This window comes from Bos javanicus, chromosome 1, assembly GCF_032452875.1.
Source record: "Bos javanicus breed banteng chromosome 1, ARS-OSU_banteng_1.0, whole genome shotgun sequence".
Classification (NCBI taxonomy): Eukaryota; Metazoa; Chordata; class Mammalia; order Artiodactyla; family Bovidae; genus Bos; species Bos javanicus.
Genome location: NC_083868.1, coordinates 53,678,816 through 53,703,116, shown reverse-complemented (window position 1 = coordinate 53,703,116; position 24,301 = coordinate 53,678,816). Strand labels below are relative to the sequence as shown.

Here is a 24,301-nt window from a genome sequence, read left to right as displayed (position 1 = left end):
TTGGCCGGGCTGGAGGCAAGGAACCTGGAGATGAATGTGGCGGTATGTTACCTGAAGGTATTCCAGGTTCTCTTTCAGACCGGTGTTCCAAATCTCCAGACGGCCGAGCCCCGACTGGACTCATTGGAGGGATGGACTAACTCACCAGGAATGGCCACAGGATAAGGTAAGGCTCTGGGGTCGCTCCCCAGGCAGGAACCTACCCCAACGGGTAGAAGAGACTGATCACCTCCTTGGGCTCCCAGGAAGGGAACACTAGATAGGAAGAACTGGGGACTTGGGAGGAAGGGAGGCATTGTAACTGATAACCTCCTTGGGGCTCCCAGGAAGGGAGCAACAGTTAAGAAAACCTGGGGACTCAGGAGAAGGGAGGCATTGTGATAGCCTCTGAATGATTGTGAGTGCGTGATTGCTGACTGAACTGAGTGAGAGAAACTTTTTTTGGAAACTGCAAAGCCAATTCTTTTTGCATATACAGTTAAAAATAACTAGCTTGTTAAAAGGCCTGCCAAGGAAAAAGCTTGAAGTTAACCCTTTCCATGTCCTTGAGATACACAGCCCACTCTGCCTGAGACCTCAGTCTTGGGCAAATTAGAACTTCATGCAAAGAAAAAAAAGGGGTCAAAGAGATATTTTAAATCTCAAACAGAAAACTCTAAGATCTCTGTCTGTCTGTCTGGATTTATGTATGTCTCAGTGTATGTCTTTTTACTGATAATATTAAGTTGTAAATGCATTCTAATTTAATTGACCTAAAGAAAATTGAGTGCTTATAAATTAAACAATTCTAAGCACATGAAAAATTAACCTAAATAAATTTCAGATTCACATAAACCGGGAAATATTCAATATTAAATATCTAGTATTAATGTTTGTTTGCTAATCTAATAAAGAAGTAAGGTGTATGTTTTTAATAAAGAAGATATAAAAAATAAAATTTTATTTTATAAAGGGAAAACAAAGTAGGTCTGACTTACAGGTGGCTGTTATAGAGACTGATTAAAAGGTTTGTGGAAAATGGACCCTAAAAAGTCTGTGCACCTAAATGAGTTTAAAGTAAGCTGGTACAAAACTTGAATTTGGCCTTTCTCTCTGTTAACAGGACATACTTTCTTCAGATGTTGAACTACTTTCAATAATAGATTTAAGTTTCTTTACCTCTTAATTGATCTGTTCTAAATTTACCTTTAAAATCTTTTGTTAACTTTGGCTAAGTAAATAACTATTGTGACTTATACGATTTTACCTGACTGTTATAAACCCTTTTGATATTTATTGATAAAACTTCCTAAACAACTTGACTTCTAGATAAATTTGGGATGCTTCAGAGGGCCCCTGAGACATCCCAAAGAGCTATTAAGCTACCTGGGTTCACTGGACATGTTAAATTACATGGGAAGTACTGTTGAAGTGAAGTGAAAGTTGCTCAGCTGTGTCCGACTCTTTGCGATCCCATGAACTATACAGCCCATGGAATTCTGCAGGCCAGAATACTGGACTGGATAGCCTTTTCCTTCTCCAGGGGATCTTCCCAACCCAGGGATCAAACCCAGGTCTCCTGCATTGCAGCCAGATTCTTTACTAGCTGAGTCACAAAGGAAGTACTGTTGAAGGGGTAATAAATCATTTCAGATTATACTGTATGGTTGATGTTACTAATATAGGTATCCTAAAATTGTGTAAAATTCATATAAATCTGATATGTCCTGATAAAATATGGTCAATTATAATTCTAGTTATCATATTAAAATGTTATGACCAGGTTTCCTTGTCAATTGCTATAGAATCGGATTTTAAACATGCTTTCTATGGTTTTATTCTCATGCCTTTAAAAAAATACTGCTAGTTCTTCAAGATTTATAGAAAAGAGTTTCTAAGATTAAGCAAATAAACAAATTTTGTTACTAACAGTAAGCCGGTCCCAGACTGGAATTTGGTCTTCTTTCTATTTAGAGAACAAAGTTCTTAGAATGCAGCTTTAAATAACAGATTATGAATTTCTTTGCCTAAAAATTTAAGTGAGTTATATTTGTTTTTAAAATATTTTTGTTACTTTGATAAAGTAAATAAACATCATTTAAGATTATGGTACATGTAGCCAAAGTTCATTCTGCTTCAACAACAAAAAAACCCTCACAGTTAAGATTTTTGCTGTCCTGATGTCCTTAAAACATGGCAATAGTCTGCTCCTAAATCAGGAAATTAAAAATAGATAAACAACAGCTCAAAATCAAAGAGCCAGGGCTAGGGGAAATCCAAGATGACCTCTTGGCTTTTCCCAGCTCCCTGACAGACTTCATTTTTATTTGATGGGTTAAAGCCTTACCTGGCTACAGTGTTAATGCCCTCACAGTGAGTTCTCCAAAAAAAAAAAAGAAGAAAAATGTTTCACTGAATATTAAGTCTAGTGTTGTTAATTAAGGTCTGTGCTTCTAAGACACTTCTGAGATAGTTCCTTGTTATGTTATATTGCCAAAAGTTTTAATTAAGTTATTAAAAAGGACACTCTAAGATTGTTTCTAAAAGCTTATCTCAATAACCAGTCTTTGCATAAAGATCAGATGTTCCATGATATACAACCAGGAGATGAAAACTTGGCTATAATCATTTAACTGAGTCAAATGAGCTGGGGTACACCAGGCTATACCCAGTGAAAATTCTTGACTTAAATTCTTGCTTGTGACCTTACTAATAACTGCTAACTATATTATTTTCTATGTAGCTTGCTTCAGAAGATTATCTCTTATGTTACCAAATGTGTGACTAAGCCTGTGATAAAATGCTGATATGCAGTTTCATATGAGATCAATAATTGTAATAATGTAACTCTAGATATGGATAGAAACAACAAGAGAAAATATTTTCCTGGACCAAGAGGCTAGTAAGACAGATATGGTCCAGAGACTTTTGCTACTTACAAGGCCTGGTCTAGTGACAACACATTGATTGGCCTTTCAATGGAATCTTTGTTAGATCTGGGAATGAGCCTTCCCAGCTAAGTGGGACAGAATGACCATGAAATGCCCCAAAAATATGGCCAAGTATGTGGCTATGAAGGGACCTTGCTGACTGGAAGGTGGCCCTTGCCAGCTGCCTCTACAAAGATTAAATCATGACCACTACAAAATGCTGACCTTCAACACACCCTTGAAAGGAGTTCAGGATGGAGACAAAAAAAATAAGGCACTCTATGCTCTGGGAAAAACCCAGAAAACAGGCCTTCAGATGTTTTTAGGTAAAGATTTTTGAGTCCAAATTCTTGCATCTTCTCATACCTAGAGAAGCACTAATGTCACAAACCAATGTCTGGACCTGGTTCTCCTGGCTAGCCCCACAACAGCTTTCCTAATCTATTAATCTTTGGGCTATATATCTTTAACTTTCTTGTTAAGTTTGTTTCTCCAAGTAGTAGTACAACAAGAATATCCATCCACCCAGCAAACACCCAGACAATGCTAGAACAAGCTGCCTTATCACTCTGTGGGCTCTCCTCTCCCTCCATAAATGCACCCTGAGGTCCTCAGGCTATTCTCCCTTTGAGATCTTATACAGGAGACTGCCCCCAGTAATAGAAAAGCTCAAGGGAGACCACCAACAACTAGCTGACCTGGAGATGTCCTGACACCTCCAGGCCCTGGAAAAGTCTTCAGCCATATTGCCCAAGAAACCTTAAAAAGGATACCCATTCCTTTGGGCAACTGGGTTTATCCCTATCAGTCAGGAGATGAGATATGGGTTAAAGATTAAAAGAAGGAACCACTTCAGCCAGTTTGAACAGGCCCTCACATGGTCATCCTGGCAACCCTTACTGCTGTTAAAGTTACAGATGTCATCCCTTCGAGTCACTACACCAGAGTCAAGAAATCTGCAGCTTCCTTGATGAGGACACCTGGAAAACAGTTTGGGACCCCAAAAAACCTCCTCAAGGTCTGGTTCCAAAGACAACAGCCCTCACCCATGAAGGACGCTGAGCCCTGCTCTAGTCACTCCAGAAGCTGACTAGTCAATGCACAGCAGAAGCTTGAGGACTCTTCAGCCTTGCTCCAGCCACACTCTGGCAGCTGGCTGGTCAACGCACGGCAAAAGTTTGAGGATCTTGCTATCCAAATATCAATGGATTTTCATTGTCAACTCTGGCCTCTATCCCTAATCAGTATTATTGCTGTGCTTTTCATTACAGGACCAACTAGACTCCCTGGCTGAGGTGGTTTTACAGAATAGGAAAGGGCTAGACCTATGACACCACCCTTATGGCAGAAAGTAAAGAGGAACTAAAAAGCCTCTTGATGAAAGTGAAAGAGGAGAGTAAAGAAGTTGGCTTAAAGCTCAACAGTCAGAAAACTAAGATCATGGCATCTGGTCCCATCACTTCATGGCAAATAGATGGAGAAACAGTGGAAACAGTGTTAGACTTTATTTTGGGGGGCTCCAAAATCACTGCAGATGGTGCATGCAGCCATGAAATTAAAAGACACCTACTCCTTTGAAGGAAAGTTATGACCAACCTAGATAGCATATTCAAAAGCAGAGACATTACTTTGCCAACAAAGGTCTGTCTAGTCAAGGCTATGGTTTTTCCAGTGGTCATGTATGGATGTGAGAGTTGGACTGTGAAGAAAGCTGAGAGCTGAAGAATTGATGCTTTTGAAGTGTGGTGTTAGAGAAGACTCTTGAGAGTCCCTTGGACTGCAAGGAGATCCAATCAGTCCATTCTAAAGGAAATCACTCCTGGGTGTTCATTGGAAGGACTGATGCTGAAGCTGAAACTCCAATACTTTGGCCACCTGATGCGAAGAGCTGACTCACTGGAAAAGACCCTGATGCTGGGAGGGATTGGGGGCAGGAGAAGAAGGGGACGACAGAGGTTGAGATGGCTGAATGGCATCACTGACTCGATGGACAAGAGTTTGGGCAAACTCTGGGAGTTGGTGATGGACAGGGAAGCCTGGCATGCTATGATTCATGGGGTCACAAAGAGTCAGACACAACTGAGAGACTGAACTGAACTGAACTGAGACCTACTGACAGCTGAAAAGAGACGACTCTATCTCTTCTTAATTGAAGAACGCTATAAACCAATCAGAAATAGTCAAGGGCAAGGCCCAACCACTAAGGGAATAAATCATACAAAGAGAGAAACTAGCTAATTTCTGGGGTAATTAGAACAATATCTGGAGCTGGGCATCTTGACTTCTCCCTTTAACAGGTCCTCTCTTCATGTTCTTTGCAGTGCTCTTCTGTGGTCCTTGTATTCTCAATGTAATTGTCAGTTCATAACCTCTTGGATTAAATCCATAAAGTTACAAACGGTAATAGCTCAATATAGCCCCCTAAATGATGGGGAGCTCTGAATGTCCTACCAAAACATGAGATGATGCTTTCTACAATAAGTGATAGAAGCATCAAGAGGGGGTAAATGAAAGGAAAAAATTAAAATTTTACATAACTTCCTGCTCCTTCTGCATCTGTAACCCAGCTTGCTCCTTGCAAAGTCTAGATCATGTAGGTCTCAGAAAGTAGGGACTCACAATACTAGGAACTGGAGCTTATCTCACTCACCCTTGTTTTGCTCTTTGCAATCGCCCTAGCCCCTGCAAACCTGCAAACCCATTTAATCATGCCTGTCCATGTATAAAAAACTCTGTAACCCCTTTGTTTGGGGCTCAGAGTTCGGAGTGTTAACTCCTCTGGGCCCCCCAGCATAATAGACCTGAGTTCTCCCACTCTCCAAGTGTGGTGCCTGGTTTCTCGAGTACTGGTTTCTACAACAGAATGGGTAAAGGGGTCAAAAGGTACAAACCAGGGATCCAAAATATATCATGTAACTATAATTAACAATGCTACAATGTATACTTGAAAGTTGTTAAGACAGTAGATCTTAGGGACTTTCCAGGCAGTCCATTGATTAAGACTTCATGTTTCCAATGCAGGAGGTGCAGGTTTGATCCTGAGTTGAGGAACTAACATTCTACATGCTACAAGGTGCAGCCAAAAAAACAAAACATCTTAAAAATTCCCATCATACAAAAAATCTATATGAGGTGATAGATATATTAACTAACCTTACGGTGGTAACTGTTTCATATATATATATGTGTATATATATATATATATGAACATATATATGTGAATATTATACATATATAAAAGCATCACACTGTATAACTTAAACCTACACAATATTACATACCAGTTATAGCTCAATAAAGCTAGAAATTAAAAGACAAGCAGCAACATGAAATAAAATAAAGATCATGACAATTAACTATTTGCTCCTGTAAGGCACATATGATTCAACATTTGAAAATAAACTGATGTAATTCAACAGATTAACAATAAAGAAGACAAAAACCATATGATTATCTCAATGCATGCTAAAAAGCATTAGTTCATTATTCATTCATTATAAAAATTTTCAGAGAGGTAGCATGAGAAATGAATCTCTTCAACCTAAACAGGAACATCTGTAAAAATTCTACAGGTAACCGCATACTAAATGGTGAAACACTGAAGTCTTCTTCCTAAGATCTGGAAAAGACAAAGATGTCTGTCTGCTCTCACAAGTGTATTCAACACTGTAATAGAGAACTTGGCTCATGCAACATGTAAAGAAAAATAAACAAAGAGCAAACAGATTGCAAAAAAGAAATAAAATTGTCATTATGCACAGATGGTATAATCATTTACAGAAAACCTCAAAGAATCTACAAATAATATTAGAATTAGTAAGTAGCAAGTCACAGGATATAAGTTCAATAGACACAAATCAATTCTATATAATAGAAATAACTAGAAATTGAAGTTTTATAATTATCATTTACAATAGCATAAAAAGTCAAATATACATGGATAGTCTAACACAATATTTATAAGCCTGTACACAGAAGACTACAAAATATTTCTGAGCAACATCAAAGAAGACTCAATTAAATGAAATTAATTATACACCATCTTCATGGATGGGCGTTCTCAATATTGCTAAGATATAAATCATCCCCAAACTGACCTACAAATTCAATGCAATCAAAACCTCAGCAAGAAGTCTACAGAAATTTATAAGGTGTTTCTGAGATTTACCATGTAAAAGCAAAGGATCTAAAATAGAAAACTAGTTTTGAAAATTTAGGCAAATGCAAATTAAAACCACAATAAGATACCATTACATATCTTTTAACATGGCTGAAATTTTTAAATTTAATAATACCAAGTGCTAAACAGAATACAGAGAAACTATAATTCTCTTACAATGCTGGTGAAAATAACAAAATGTATAGCTACTTTGAAAACAGTCTGGCAGTTTCTTGTAACATTAAACACATACCATATGACTCAGCAATCCTGCTTCTAGGAATTTACCCAAGAGAAATGAAAGCATCTCTTTCTACAAAGAGTAATCCATGAATATTTATAGCAGCCTTATATATAAAGCCAAAAACCAGAAACAATTCAAATGTCACCAATTGTTAAATGGATAAATAAGTTATGGTACATCTATACAAAGGAAGACTACTCAGCAGCAAAGAAAACTGAACTACTGATACATGCAGTAACAAGGAAGAATCTCAAAATCATTACACTAAGTAAAATAAATCCAGATGCTACAGGTCTTCCTACTAGAGGATAATCAGCAAAAAGCAGTATTAATCAGAATGGAAATCATATCACTGGTTACCAGAATTTAGAGGTTGAAGAGGAATGACTATGTAATAGATTTTATAAAGACTAGGGAAGACGAAGAGCTATTGATCATGGTAGTGGTCACCTGGTTGTATATAAAGAAACTCACTTAAACGTATATTTTTTTAAGTGAATTTTACTGTATATGAACTATAGCTTAAAAAAGCCTAACCTATAAAAAAAATTCAGTGTTTAGAAATGCATTTATATTAATAAAGAAAGTGAAGAGATGATTACTGTGAAAGTCAGGTCAACAGTTACCTAGGAAGAGGAGAACTGAGTGCTTCTGGAGCACTAACAAAACTATTTGGTGCTTTCGGTAAAGCCACAAGACTGTATGCTTCATAATTCTTTTTTAAACTCTGTATTTATATTTTGTGGGCTTTTCTTCAAGCATATTTTAATAACAATAAAGCATTTTGGGGCTTTTCTTTAAGCATGTTTTAATAACAATAAAGCATTTTAAAGTTAAAAAACAACCAAATATTTCTGTCATTCATTCATAAAACCTTATGAGGTAGTTCTTCCACTTTTGATAATAAGGTTCAATTATTCCAGGGTTTTCCCACAGAAAATAACTATAAAACTTACACAAATTTCAAAAAGCAACTCCTTGAAGACACCAAAGAGTGGAAGAAACAAACCAACCAAACAAACTGAACGTAGAGGGTATACATATATGCTGAGAGAGAAGAGAAGAGAACTACATGAAATTAAGTTTATCACTTTTAGAGCTTTTAGTCTGAGGCTAAGTATAACATTCAGTTCAGTTCAGTTCAGTCGCTCAGTCATGTCTGACTCTGCGACCCCATGGACTGCAGCACACCAGGCCTCCCTGTCCATCACCAACTCCCAGAGTTTACTCAAACTCATGTCCATTGAGTCAGTGATGCCATCCAACCATCTCATCCTCTGTTGTCCCCTTCTCCTCCCGCCTTCAATCTTTTCCAGCATCAGGGTCTTTTCAAATGAATATTCAGGACTGATTTCCTTTAGGATGGATTGGTTGGATCTCCTCGCAGTCCAAGGGACTCTCAAGAGTCTTCCCCAACACCACAATTCAAAAGCATCAATTCTTTGGCACAAGTATAACACAGAGGAAAACAAAGGTCTCCCTGGTTAAAGGAACCAAAAAATTGAAGCCATGGAGCCATGGCTGTTGAGTGTGGGGGAATTCCAGAAAGGAAATAGAGAAGAGATCCCCCAATTTTTTTGGCCATGTCTCTGACTGACAGCTGAACCATACATGTGGAACACTCATTCACAGCAGCTCAGCTAAAGACAAAAGATCTGAATTGAAACTGGAACCACTAGGCAAAAAAAACAGCCTTGCAGTTCAGTTCCAAATAAGTTAATTGCCTATCAAAACAAAACTAACACACTCATTGCAGAATCTCCACATCTGTCATGTAACTATTGGGTACTAGCTATATGCCAGGCATTATGCTACATTCTGGGAATATACCAGTAAGCAAGTTAAAGTTCTTGCCCTCGTGGAGGCTATAGTCAAATGGAAAAGAGAGCCATAAAAGTACAACAGAACTTAGTAAATGTTTTAATAGGAGAAAAAAAGGGACTATGTCATTGAAACACCTAATGCAAAGTAAATAGGACTTTCTAGAAGTTTTAACCAGCCAAATTCAAAGGAGTGGAGTATCCTGGGCAAATTCTAGAAGTAAAACAGATGGCACACTTAATAACTAAAACAAGTTGAGTATAGTTGCTGCATATATAGTAAGAAAAGAATGACAAGAGACACCAGTGAGTATAGCAGGGTCCAAAGTGTCTTAAAGAACCAAGCTAATAAGTCTGAACTTAACCAGGAACAACTAGAAGTCTGTTAAAGATTTTCAAGCAGAGAAGTGAAGTATTTCCAATTTTCTTTTAAAAAAGCTATTTTAATGGCTGAACAGACAGTTCTATAGACTGTTGAACAGTCAGACTGAAGAAAGGTAAGACTGGAGCCAGAAAGACAAGTATAGAAGCTATTTCAGAATTCCAAATGAAAAATAACTTTATTTAGCTTAATAGAAGCACAAGGGCAGAAGGAGGCATGTACAATATATTTAAGAAGCTGAATTAATTGGACCTAAAAAAAGTTACATAGCAGTGTTGGGAAGAAATATTGTGAATCTAACTGTGGGCATATTGAACTATAGATCTTTTTGAAAAATAAAAATGGAAATATTTAGCATTCAGGTAGATAGACCTAGAGTTTTGAGAGTGAGATCTGAAGCAGAGATAAAGATTTGCGTTTCATTAGCTCACAGGGAAAATTGATGCCTCAGGTATTAATGTCTAATCCTGGTAGATTAAAAAATGGTAGACATTTTAAACAAAAGAAAAGAAAATCAATGGATTAGGGTAAGTTTTATATTGAAATTCCTAATTTCAACAGAAACAATTTATAGCTCAGTGAATTTCTGCTTATATATGATATATAAGCAGTATATACAGTAACAATACAGCTTTCTCATCTAAGAAACAGAATGATTCTAATTCTCAGATGAGCCTGGAGGCCTGGATGAGTTGTGAAAGCTAGAAGAAAGTTTTTTATAACAACCTAATTTAAATAACTTTAAGAAAAATATGTTTGGTTTTCATGAAGGGATTCTTTTCATACTTAAGGTAAAAGCATCCACATAATTTTCTTTTCCTCTTTAGAATTTAAGTGTCTACAAAGAGGTGGGGAAGGGTAAACAAATGTCAATTAAATACAGTTTTTCACACAACTGATATTGTCTTTCAATTTAATGAAGCACCAAAAAGTAACAGAAAACACAGAAAGAAGCAACTGAAAAATATATACATGCTAAAAAAAAAAAAGTAGAATATTTAATTTCAAACTTACCTTGCTCCTAAATTTTCAATGGTTATATATTCATCCTTTCTCACAACTTCAAACTGCAAGTGATGGGAAAAAAAAAAGCCCTAAAGTAGTTCAATTTTCAAAATTCTTTAGTGTTACTTCTTAGCTTTAATGTTTGAAAGAAGACAGTGAGAATGAAACTATAATGAATATACAACAAATAAAACAGAAGAAACAAGCTATAAACAATCTCAGTCAAATAGTAGAGCTGATCTCAAAAACCAGTTCTACTTTATATGGCCATAGGATTTAAATGCCAAATCTAAAAGAGAAGATCATACCTAAACATAATACATATATATATTTTTTAAATTTTGGTTTACTTACTGATAAACTAAAAAATCAAGAAGATATTTTAAATAAAATGAAATAGCAAAACCAAGACTATAAAGGGTTCAGAAACTCTGAAATTTTTTTTAACCATATGTGGAACAGAATTAGATTATCATCCTCTGTGCATGATAGACTTTCATCACTGGTCATGGCCTGTTTTGTTAGTTTCTGTGTGTGTGTGTTTTATTTTTTTATTTTTTTTTACTTTTAAGTACCACTTAAATACTACTTTAGAGAAATCAACACAACAAAATGTTAGAGAGCTTAGTCACCATCAAAGAGAATATGACTAGGCTACTATTATTATAATTCCCAAATCTGTTCCAAGTCAAAAACATCATTCCAGTGAAGGAAAGCAAGAAAAACAAGAGAAAGATACTCACCAAAATTTTGACAATTCCAGGTACCTCACATTGCAGCATCCTTACCATGTCACCCGTACATCCTTCCTTTAAACATTTTTTTCCACTAAAACTCTATAAATTTTATCAATAGAAAACAACAATAAATTATCAATAGATAAAATAATATGAACAATAAAAATAGAAAAAACCCACTGATGTGCAAAACTGATTATATTTATATAAAGTTAGAAGCAAATATTGCTAAACAGTAAAACAAAAGATGTGAACGAACACTTGGAGTTAGCTGTTCAAAGATAGTCCATTACTTGTACCAATGGATTTCCTATTTAAAATGTATGATCACACTTTTCTCTCTCATTTCTATTAATATTTCAAAATCTTTACATAGTTACATTATAAACTAAAATGAATTTGCTGCTCCCAGTGAAAGCAACTTCAAGCAAAATATACAAATTAAATAAGTGCAAAAAGAAATACTGAATTTTTATTAGATAAGTGAAGATTTCAGTGGAAAAGAAAGAATAAAAATTTGAGTCCTCTGATCCTGATCTTGCCATTTCCTCTGGTTAACTTACTTAGTTTTCTTTTACTTGTCTTTCTAAAGTTGAGCACTACCGATTGCCCTAACAATCAAAGAAAGTGAAAAGTATTTACATACTGCTTAAAAAATGAACAACTGTGCCTTATATAATGATTTTTACAATGTACAATACAAATTTATCTGTTAATCTTCACAACCTTATAAAGTAGGTATTACTATCCTCACTTTATGGCTTAGAAAAATGAGTTTCAGCCTAGTGTAAAAAAAAAACCTAGTAAGTGGCTCAATATGGACTTGAACTCAGAACACTCAACTCCATATACAATTGCTTTATAAGTATTTTCTGTGGTTTGCACAATGTAAACACTTTAGAATTAAACATTATAGACCCAACTTATGGCTATTACCTCATTAAAGAGTAAAGAGTAAGTAACAGACTCAGGCAATCAATTTCTATTTTAATTTCAGTGGAAAAAATTCAATTTTGTTATATGATTTTAGGCAAATATAAGTAATACAAATATATTTTGAAGGTTTTCTGTTGGTTTTTTTTTTTTTTTTTTTTTGCCACACCATGCAGCTTGTGGGATCTTAGTTCCCTAAGCAGAGATTGAAGCCGAGGCCTGGCAGTGAAAGCACCAAGCCCCAACCACTGGACTGCCAGGGAATTCCCAATAACACAAATATATTTTTGAAGACTATAAAATGTATCACTGTTCTCTACCCTTAAAACTATACAGTTGTCCTTTCTTTTTATTAAACACTTCTATTCTTTGATTTTATGTCCTTTATGTGAATTTCCTACAAAGACCTGTTTAATAAACAGTAATGATGACCAAATAGTGAGGAGAAAAGTACCAGAGAGAATAGGGAAAGAAAAATGGAGAGAGAAAGGAAGAGGAAGGATGTAAACAGAAAGGAATGAAGGGGAAAGAATAAAAAAGCAGGAAAGAGTAGAAGAGGATATGCTCTAGTAAAGTTTTAAAGGAAGTACAAATATAATACCTGATCATTTTCACCTGGATATTTTAAATTCTTGAACTTTTTCCAACAAATTTTATGGAAGTAAACACAGCAGCTCTTACTGCACATTAACTGAAAAAATCCCTGGAAAAGAGTAAAAACTGTTGATAAGAAATCATGTAGATAAAGAAAATATCACCTTAAGTTACTTTTTATTATTCTATAACTAGATGAGCTTGGCATTGAAAATTTATCAACAGATCACTGGTAATCAAAGAACTATAAAAATCATTTTTATATCATTACAGACAAAAAATAGGCAATAATTTGAGTAAGTTAATATTTTTCATATGCTGTATACAACATTTTGTTGATATACAACAAAATATCAGAAACTCAGTGAGTGACCTTTGTAGCTGAACATGCTATCTGCCCCACTTCATCAGAACTTTTATATTTCTCTTTTCCTTCAGCCCCAATTCCATAGCATTAGTCCCTAAAACTTCTTTGTCATCAATCACCAGACCTTAGATTGGTGATAAACAGCTCCTGAACTACTGTACTTGTGAATATTACAAAAGCACTAGCAAAGCCAATTCATTTTTTTTTTTAATTTATTATTGAAGGATAATTGCTTTACAGAATTTTGTTGTTTTCTGTCAAACCTCAACATGAATCAGCCACAGGTATACATACATCCCCTCCCTTTTGAACCTCCTTCCCATCTCCCGCACCACACCACCCCTTTAGATTGATACAGAGCCCCCGTTTGGGTTTCCTGAGCCATACAGCAGAGTGAAGTAATTCAGAAAGAGAAAGATAAATATCATATTCTAATGTATATATACAGAATCTAGAAAAATGGTACTGAAGAATTTATTTACAGGGCAGCAATGGAGAAACAGACATAGAGAATAGACTTATGGACATAAGAGGGGAGGAGAGGGTGAGATGTATGGAAAGAGTAACATGGAAACTTACATTACCATACGTAACATAGATAGCCAACGGGAATTTGCTGTATGGCTCAGGAAACTCAAACAGGGGTTCTGTGCTAATTCATTTTTTTATTGACTCACGGGATATAAATAATCCCTGATCACAGTGAATCTAAGCTTTTGAGATTTTCGAGAGTCAAACAACTTCTCAACTGCATTTTGCTGTAATTAAATGAAGTACTTTAAAAAAATTAATTTATTTAATTGGAGGCTAATTACTTTACAATATTGTAGTGGTTTTTGCCATACATTGACATGAATCAGCCATGAAAAGATGCTCAACATCACTCATTATCAGAGAAATGCAAATCAAAACCACAGTAAGGTACCATCTCACGCAGGTCAGAAAGGCTGCTATCAAAAAGTATACAAACAGTAAATGAAGTACTTTTTAAAGAGTATTTTGATGAATGATAATATAACAATTTTCACCTAAGTTTAATTTTACATTTTTAAAACTCAGTTGATTGATAATTACAGTACCTTATAATTGGTGTTCTTTAAAACGTCAGCTTCACAAGATCGCTCACAATCTAAATAACTGCAAATGGTCTGCTTCATTATATTACCCTCAGTTGTCTTGATGAAATTATTAAGAAGGTCCTAAATTTTAAAAATAAAAAACCTTATGAATCAGTAATAAAAAGACCACACATTTATATTAAGGTATAGGTTCATTTCATGTCCTTTATTTGAAGGTGTTTTATGTTGTTGTTTTTTTTAGTCATAGAACCTATTTCCCTCATTCAAAGAAAACAATACACAGAAGGGCCCTAAACATGAAATACTAAATTTATTCCTGAATACAAACACAGAGAAAGTGGAAAAAGTCTGCATTTGAAGCTATACGTCTATTTTCCATTCTAACTCATAACAGCCAGCGGGTTCCTAACAAGAATCACTTTCTCTGAAACAGATACAGGGAAACAACAAATTGTTGGAAACCCAAGAGAGTCCTTGCTAGAACTGGCCCCCAAGCACCGTGTTGGCAGTGGGACTCCTGTAGTGGTGCAACAGGCTGCTCAGTTAAAATGGGCAGAGGCAGGGCCAGAAATGTTTCCAGTGTTCAGAGTTACAATTTTGAATGCAATTTCCATATTTTAAAATGCTGGCTAAAGGTTGTGAAACATATTATCAAGTCTAAGCTAAACAAGTCCTTAATACTGCCCCTTAGAGAGACATACCCATATATACTGAGGGTATATGACATGATAAAGTAAACCTCTATAAGCATCAAGTCAGCATTCATAACATTTGTTTAATGACATTCAGAATTTTATGAAGAATAAAAATGTTTTAACCAAATCAACTAGAAATTTTTAAATGTCAAAAAATAAAGAAGCAGCATCCAAGGACCTATCCATATGAAAGCAGTATATCCTATGAGGATAGCCAATAGGAAGAGCAGATGCTGAAATAAAAGGACAGGACTCATAGTGTGTATATAGCTACTGTCGTTTCACATATCTAATGCTTAATAGTTCAATACTGATCTACTGAGTTGCCCACCAAATCTGTTCCTTGTTCCTTTCTTCTTATTTTCTGTGCCAGTCATTGATACTCACTCATTCAACAAACATTTACTGAGTGCCTGTTTCGGGCTAGGTTGTTGTGAATGCTAGGAAATGTTAGATGTTAAGGATACAGCAGTGAACTTAGAAGGTCAATATATACTTAGTCCTCATGGAACTTACATCAAGCACATCTACCACAATCTATTTAATTTCCAACCAGCAGGCTTGAAGTCATCCATCACATAGTTATTCCATCACCCTTTACATGCAATATATTAGCAAATACTGTTGAGACTTCTCCCAAATTATACTGCAAATTTTTCTAATTCTCTCTCCATTAGTACCATTCTACGTCTTACCTAGATTACTAACTATAACAACTGCCTAACTGGTCTCCCTCATCCCTGACTACTATGTTCCAAAGCACTCTATAAAGAAGCAAAAGATCATGTCAGTTTCTTGCTTAAAACTCTTCAGTGGCTTCCCACTACCTTAAGACTGACTTCAAGGTTCTGCAGAACTTGCAGCATCTGAACCCAGTACACCTATCCATCGCTGGCCCATCTCTTCAAATTCATCTCTAGCCTCACTCCCTATAAAATTCATATGATTTTATACTTCCAGTTCCTCAAACTTGCTCTTCAAGGCCTGTGGGCCTTTTCCCACTCAATGCCATTTACCTAGAAAGTTATTCCCTTACTTTTTACAGAGTTAGTTCCATTAGCAGTCTTGGGCTTCCAACTTAAATATTTCCTCCTGGAAAGGCCTTTCCTAACCACATAGACACACATATACATTTATGCATATATACATATAAATATGGATACATGCAGGTATATGTGTCTGCATTTCCTCCATTTTCTCTATCCCAGTCCCTTGTTTTTCTTTAAAACACTGATTACAATTTGCAGCTATTAACTCCTCCTTTACCATACATATAGAAACCATTAAAGTCCTAAATTCTATAAACCATCAGATCACATCAGATCAGTCGTTCAGTCGTGCCCGACTCTTTGCGACCCCATGAATCGCAGCACGTCAGGCCTCCCTGTCCATCACCAACTCCAGGAGTTCACTGAGACTCACGTCCATCAAGTCAGTGATGCCATCCAGCCATCTCATCCTCTGTCGTCCCCTTTTCCTCCTGCCCCCAATGCCTCCCAGCATCAGGGTCTTTTCCAATGAGTCAACTCTTCGCATGAGGTGGCCAAAGTACTGGAGTTTCAGCTTTAGCATCATTCCGTCCAAAGAAATCCCAGGGCTGATCTCCCTCAGAATGGACTGGTTGGATCTCCTTGCAATCCAAGGGACTCTCCAGAGTCTTTTCCAACATCACACTTCAAAAGCATCAATTCTTCGGTGCTCAGCCTTCTTCACAGTCCAACTCTCACATCCATACATGACCACAGGAAAAACCATAGCCTTGACTAGACAAACCTTTGTTGGCAAAGTAATGTCTCTGCTTTTGAATATGCTATCCAGGTTGGTCATAACTTTCCTTCCAAGGAGTAAGCGTCTTTTAATTTCATGGCTGCAGTCACCATCTGTAGTGATTTTGGAGCCCAGAAAAATAAAGTCTGACACTGTTTCCACTGTTTCCCCATCTATTTCCCATGAAGTGGTGGGACTGGATGCCATGATCTTCGTTTTCTGAATGTTCAGCTTTAAGCCAACTTTTTCACTCTCCACTTTCACTTTCATCAAGAGGCTTTTGCGTTCCTCTTCACTTTCTGCCATAAGGGTGGTGTCATCTGCATATCTGAGGTTATTGATATTTCTCCTGGCAATCTTGATTCCAGCTTGTGTTTCTTCCAGTCCAGCGTTTCTCATGATGTATTCTGCATAGAAGTTAAATAAACAGGGTGACAATATATAGCCTTGATGAACTCCTTTTCCTATTTGGAACCAGTCTGTTGTTTCATGTCCAGTTCTAACTGTTGCTTCCTGACCTGCATACAAATTTCTCAAGAGGCAGATCAGGTGGTCTGGTATTCCCATCTCTTTCAGAATTTTCCACAGTTTATCGCGATCCACACAGTCAAAGGCTTTGGCATAGTCAAGAAAGCAGAAATAGATGTTTTTCTGGAACTCTCTTGCTTTTTCTATGATCCAGAGGATGTTGGCAATTTGATCTCTGGTTCCTCTGCCTTTTCTAAAACCAGCTTGAACATCAGGAAGTTCACGGTTCACATATTGCTAAAGCCTGGCTTGGAGAATTTTGAGCATTACTTTACTAGCGTGTGAGATGACTGCAATTGTGTGGTAGTTTGAGCATTCTTTGGCATTGCCTTTCTTTGGGTTTGGAATGAAAACTGACCTTTTGCAGTCCTGTGGCCACTAATGAGTTTTCCAAATTTGCTGGCATATTGAGGGCAGCACTTTCACAGCATCATCTTTCAGGATTTGGTATAGCTCAACTGGAATTCCATCACCTCCACTAGCTTTGTTCGTAGTGATGCTTTCTAAGGCCCACTTGACTTCACATTCCAGGATGTCTGGCTCTAAGTCAGTGATCACACCATTGTGATTATCTGGGTCATGAAGATCTTTCTTGTACAGTTCTTCTGTGTATTCTTGCCATCTCTTCTTAATATCTTCTGCTTCTGTTAGGTCCATACCATTTCTGTCCTTTATTGAGCTCATCTTTGCATTAAATGTTCCTTTGGTATCTCTGATTTTCTTGAAGAGATCCCTAGTCTTTCCCATTCTGTTGTTTTCCTCCATTTCTTTGCATTGATTGCTGAGGAAGGCTTTCTTATCTCTTCTTGCTATTCTTTGGAACTCTGTATTCAGATGTTTACTATAATTTAATTATAACACCCCACTGTTTGTAAAGCCTTAAATGATCTGGCTAACATTTACCTTTAACATTTACCTCTCAAGTGCAAGAAAAAAGGACAGGATATTATTTTTTTTTTAAAGGAATATTCATAACAAGAAAATTCTTGGTAGATGATAGCTGAAATAATCATGGAAATTAAAAATTCAACTGAAGGATAGAAACAAGAATCATGTTGAAAATGATGAAATGAAAGTCACTGCTCTCAAGGGTGCCAGTATCTCTATAAGTATGATCTTCTTTCAACAGGGTAAGTTCATCTCAGGAGACACATGAGGATAGGAGCAACTGGGGCAGCGCAGGCCTCTGGTGGTACTCATCTGGAATTTGTCAATGCCAGATAAAGGGTACAGGCCAGCCCTCTAAGTTTCCTTTAGAAACTAATCACAATGTCTGGGAAGTAGGACTTTTGGTGGGCCACAGGCATAGGTACCAATTAAAACAGATAAGAACATGCTGGCCTAGAGCAAGAGCAGGATCATGGACATGCTCTGCTCTATTGTACATTAAACCTTTAGTTATTGAATTTTAGAGAAGTATGGCGAGAGAGGGCTGGAGGACAGAATAGGGCACCTGGAATGCAGCTGGTTACCCAAATTATTTTTGAGGCAGAAACTATTTTCCAAGTAGTATGGAAATATTTTAACATTATAATAACTAGTATGATAGCACTAGTGTATACTAGCTGAATACTAGCTCTATGCAAAAAGATGAAGTTAAGAAAATCTCCTAGAAAGTAGAAAAGACAAAAAATAAAAATTACCATAGAAATAACAAAGTCAGAAATTCAGTCCAGGATGTCAAGCAGCTGAATAGCAAACATCTCAAAAAGAAAGGAGAAAATAAAGAAGAAATCATCAAATTAAAAAAATAATAATAAAATTTCCTAGCACCAAAAATGGAGAAGGCAATGGCACCCCACTCCAGTACTCTTGCCTGGAAAATCCCATTGATGGAGGACCCTGGTAGGCTGCAGTCCATGGGGTTACTAAGAGTCAGACACGACTGAGCAATTTCACTTTAACTTTTCACTTTCATGCATTGGAGAAGGAAATGGCAACCCACTCCAGTGTTCTTGCCTGGAGAATCCCAGGGACAGGGGAGCCTAGTGGGCTGCCATCAATGGGGTCGCACAGAGTCAGACATGACTGAAGCAACTTAGCAGCAGTAGCAGCAGCAGCAGCAGCACCAAAAAAACATATGTTCAGAACACTAGGGATATACAGAATATCCTAAAAATTCCCAGAAAGAAAAAATAAAACAGGTTACAAGCAAAAGATTGAGAATCAGAATGACATCAAATATCTCAAAAGTACTACTATTGGAAGCTAAACGATAATAGAAACATAATTTTTTAAATTAAAGGAAAATTATTTTCAACCTATAATTTTACACCCAGGCAAGATACAAGTAAAGTGTACAAAGGATAAATTATTTTGAGACTTGAAAGGTCTCAAAAAATTTAACTCCCATGTAAATTCTCTTTCTAGGAAGCTGCTGGATAAAAGCTACTCCCCCAAAATAAGGGAGTACACCTAGAAAGAGGAAAACTTAATCCAAGAATAGGGGATTTACACAGGAGAAGGGTAAGGGTATTCCCAGGAATAAAGGGAAACTCTAAGGCCACTTTAATAACAACGTGTAACTATTAGAAGGATGGGGACTGGGAAGTGTGTGTGTGAAGGAGATGTATAGGGAAGTTACTAAACCCTCATCTTCAACAGTAGGAAATCAAAAGATGACACCTAAGATGGAGAATTTTTTTTAAATAGTGATACAGCTTTTTAAAAGTACAGGTTAATATCAAAGGAAAATGCCTAGAGGGTTCAAATAAGTTATCTATAGTCAGAAACTACAACTAGAAATGATGAACCACAGACTGTTAAAATCTTTTAATATACTTAACAAACTGTATACGTGTACTAGCTTGCATAAAACAAAAATAAAATTTGGATAAGAAAGAAAAATATTTTAAAAGGAGAAGGACTAGGAGAAAAACAATCAAGACCAAGTAGGAGCTGCTTCAGGTAAACACAGAAATTCAATATTTTTTTAATGCATAAAATTACTACTTAATATATTAAGTCAAAGTTAAAAGACATATAATCATCTCACCAAACACCAAAGATTATCTTGCTTACTCTATTGATTACTGAGAGAGGTATATTAAAATATTCCACTGTGACTGGGAAGTCTTCTAGTTCCCCTTTTAGTTCTACCAGTTTTTGTCACAAGTATTTTGAGGCTATATTATTAGATATATAGAAACTTTGAGTTGTTAAAGATTCCTAGAAAAATTGAATTTCTTATTTTTATGAAACATCCTTTTTAATCTGAGGAATGCATTTGGCTTTAAAGTCAGCTAAAATGTAAGGATCCAGAAAGGTTTAAAGCAAAAGTTTGGAATAAGATACCTCACTCAAATGTTAACCAAGAGAAGCCTAATGTAGCTATTTTCACATTAAACAACTAAAAAGTGACCAATATGGCTTATTAGATGGGTAAAAATTACCCAAAAGGTAAAGAATATCCAGAGAGTGTGGGCTTCCCTGGTGGCTCAGATGGTAAGGAATCTGCCCGCAATGTGGGAGACCTGGGTTTGATCCCTGGGTTGGGAAGATCCCCTGGAGGAAGGCACGGCAACCACTCCAGTATTTTTGCCTAGAGAATCAAGCCTGGGCGGCTACAGTCCATGGAGTCACAAAGAGTTGGACACAACTGAGCGGCTAAGCACATGAGGGCAAAGAGCAATTCTTACACTCTGTCTTGAGAATATAAATCAGGACAAACTTTCTGGGAGGAAATGTGAAAATATACATGAATAACTTATATAAGTGTGTAAACACTTCACAATTCCACCTCTAGAAATTTACACTAAGGCAATGATGTGAGAAATTAAAAAAGATCACTTTCTGTAATACTAAAAAACTAGAATGTTTAGGATAAACTAAATGTTCAATCCAAGGGAATTGGTTAACCAAATTAAAGCACAGTTTATGATAGACTATGAGAAATTATACTTTCAATATACAATAATCTACTTGCTGGCAAATTCACAATAATATATTTTTATACTATAAATCAATGTATATAACATAATACTAATTTACTAAAAATAAAAGTGTTTATACATGTGTGTATGGAAATACATAAATGAAAATTCTAACAATAGTTTGCCATTTGAAGGAATATATTGATGAATTTTTTTATCTTTGGCATTTTCACATTTTTCAAGTTTTCTAAAATGATCATTTAATACTTTTAAAATTTAAATCAACAACAAAAAATGGCAAATATAATTAGAAAAAATAAGTTAACTTACATTTATCTCTAGCCATGTCAACTAGTACAACTTTTAATCTTCTTGTTATCTGGAAATGCTAACACATCCACCTCACTTCTCTCTACTTGTTGAATCATACTCACATTCTGTACCAGATAAAGGAATCAAAGTTTTCTCATACAAAAAGCTAATGTCCAATAAAAGAATATGTTTTCTATAGAATGACATAGCATAAACTGCACTTTATCAAAGATGATTCTGATTAGCCATAGATTAAATAATTTCTTACTTTAAAAGTTGTAGGTAAATCTTCATCTTCTGTAGGATCTATATCAAACCAATGATCATCTGTGTCTCCTATTTCTTGTAAGCTTTTATGAAACTCTAGCAGTCCTCCATTATATCTGCAAGGCATTTTAAAAGGTTAATTTGAACAAGACTCTGTAACTAGCTTACCAATTAGACAACAGGCAACCCATTTGTGTGTGCGTGTGTGTGTGTGTGTGTAAGTAGGATGATAATGTCTAGCATGCTACAATACTAGGATTCTCACCTATAATAGACTGAGATGAAATATAGGTAGAAGGGGAGGTAATAGATTATGTAGTAGCTCAAGCTTGAACAGTATGGGGGCCATGGTAAATCAAAGGGGTTGTAGGGTTGGCTGGCTTTTGTTTACTGTCTTGGAAGCCTTGAAGAAAGAGGACTGGCACAGGTCAGCCAATGATTGACTCAGGACACAATGAAAGACAGAGGCCTCTGAGGGCAGCATTTAAAGAGACCCTCAGCTCTGACAGCCATAAAGATAATTTGTGCTAAAATCAGGCCCAGATTTAACCACAAAGTGGGAGAAACTGGCTACTACTATCAACTAAGGGTACTCCGTGAAAGTTAAAAGGCCTCTATGGTAACATTTAAAGAAATATGACCAACTCTAAACATAAAGGCAGACCATGCTGAAAATAAGACCCAGTATTTAATCACAGGGATATAACAACAGCAAAAACCAAAAGCACAGCCTCAACAAGACTATTACACTATCAGGACTCTGATATGGAACGAGTAGCCCATGCAAATATCTGTACATTATCTGAGGTACATGTCCCAAAAGATGATGCTCTTCTTCCTTCTCAAAATCCTCCCCTATCTCTGCTCATTGCCTAAATACTGAAAAATCTAGGATCAGGTACAAGCAAAGCCCAAGTGAAAAAAGAGGAAGAAAAGGCTTGTTCACCATAAGCATTGCAGACTTCACTACTTTCACTACTGTGCAGTGGCAGGAATGTGTCTGGGAGTGGATCCTAAGAGAGCTAAAGTGAAAGTGAAGTCACTCAGTCATGAAACTGAAAGTGAAAGTGAAGTCACTCAGTCGCAAAGCCCGACTCTTTGTGACTGCATGGATAGTGGCCTGCACCAAGCTCTTCCATCCATGGGATTTTCAAGGCAAGAGTACTGGAGTGGGTTGCCATTTCCTTCTCCAGGGAATCTTCCCAACCCAGGGACTGAACCCACGTCTCTCACATTGTAGACAGACGCTTTACCATCTGAGCCACCAGGGAAGTCCAAGAGAGCTAAACCAAGGATCAAGTATATAGCTGGATAGGGAAATGTATACTGATATGGGGCAACTCTCCCATAATTCAGCATTTACTGAGTGTAAGGACATGCGAAGCCAATCCCAACGTGTTGCTGAGGCTACTTGAAGCCTGGACACAACCAATGGCCTCTATAATAGTAATTGAGATGAAAACGTTGAAAATTTCTTGGCAGAGTATTCAAGAAAGCTCAGGGAGGAAAAGATGGTAGAATGGACATAACACCATTGAATCCATTACCAGACAGGGTACCCTAGAAAGGTCCAGAGGACATTCCATTTTATTAATGCAGTAAGAAATACAGAGTAAGAAGGACATTTTGAGCAGCTCAGTGGTGACTGTTCTCTATAGGCCAGGGATGAAAGGAAATGCTGCTGCCAGATGACTGGGTTTTCTAGTGTCAATGATTTGGAAAATGGATTCTCGATGCCCATCAATAAAGAAAATAAACAGTAGGTAGTTCACATATCTGAAGGAAGGACAGCAGTCCAGATTCTTTGACTCAGAGCTATGCTAATTCTCTCCACAGTATTAAAGAGATTTTGATTATCCTGACTTTCTGTGAAATATCACAGTGGCAAACTACATTGAGAACGTCATGCTAATAAACAGGAAGCAGGACGTCTTCTGGATAATAAAAACCAAGCACACCAGAGGATGGACGATCAGCCTTTCAAAGAATCAAGGAACTACCATATTAAGTGATGCTTTTAGGGATTCAACAGTTGGGCCCAGCAGTAATCCTTCATAAGGATTTGCATAAGTACATTTTTCCTAATTCATCCTTCAGATTTCAACCAAACATTAATTCTTCAAGGAGACTTCTGATTCCCAAGAAACCCATTGAGGTTCCAATAAGGACTTTAATTCTTTATTATATTTTCCTTCATAGCTCTTTCTCACATTTCATAATTGATTATTTAAATAACTGATTATTTTATTAAGGTCTATAAACCTTCACTATACTGTCAGTTACATGAGAAAAGAAACTGTTTTGTAAACTATTTACCCCTAACACCTAGAGCAGTCTCTAATATATAATAAATGCTTAGAAATAAAATGAATGATTGATTCTACAAATGGCTAAGGATACACATATTGGAGGGCTTCCTTGTTGGCTCAGTGGTAAAGAATCTGCCTGTAAAGAAGGAGATTCAAGTTCAATCCCTCAGTTGGGAAGATCCCCTGAAGAAGGAAATGGCAACCCACTGTAGTATTTTTGCCTGGGAAATCCCATGGACAGAGGAGCCTGGCAGGCTACAGTCCATGGGGTTCCAAAAGAGCTGGATATGACTTTAGTGATTAAACAACATACATATGGGAA

The 24,301-nt window shown here is 36.5% G+C and overlaps 1 protein-coding gene across 10 annotated transcripts in view; it reads right to left on the bottom strand.

Annotated features, from left to right (window-relative positions):
* DZIP3 (DAZ interacting zinc finger protein 3) overlaps positions 1–24,301 on the bottom strand; it is a 129,937-nt gene that overhangs the window by 74,712 nt on the left and 30,924 nt on the right. For all 10 annotated transcript variants that reach the window (XM_061387289.1, XM_061387743.1, XM_061387915.1 and 7 more), the window contains 5 exons: positions 21,672–21,786; positions 14,230–14,349; positions 12,791–12,892; positions 11,263–11,355; positions 10,529–10,581 (listed from right to left, as the gene is read on the bottom strand). In XM_061387289.1, the coding sequence (XP_061243273.1) occupies positions 10,529–10,581; positions 11,263–11,355; positions 12,791–12,892; positions 14,230–14,349; positions 21,672–21,786 (483 nt within the window). The remainder of the gene's footprint in view (positions 1–10,528; positions 10,582–11,262; positions 11,356–12,790; positions 12,893–14,229; positions 14,350–21,671; positions 21,787–24,301) is intronic.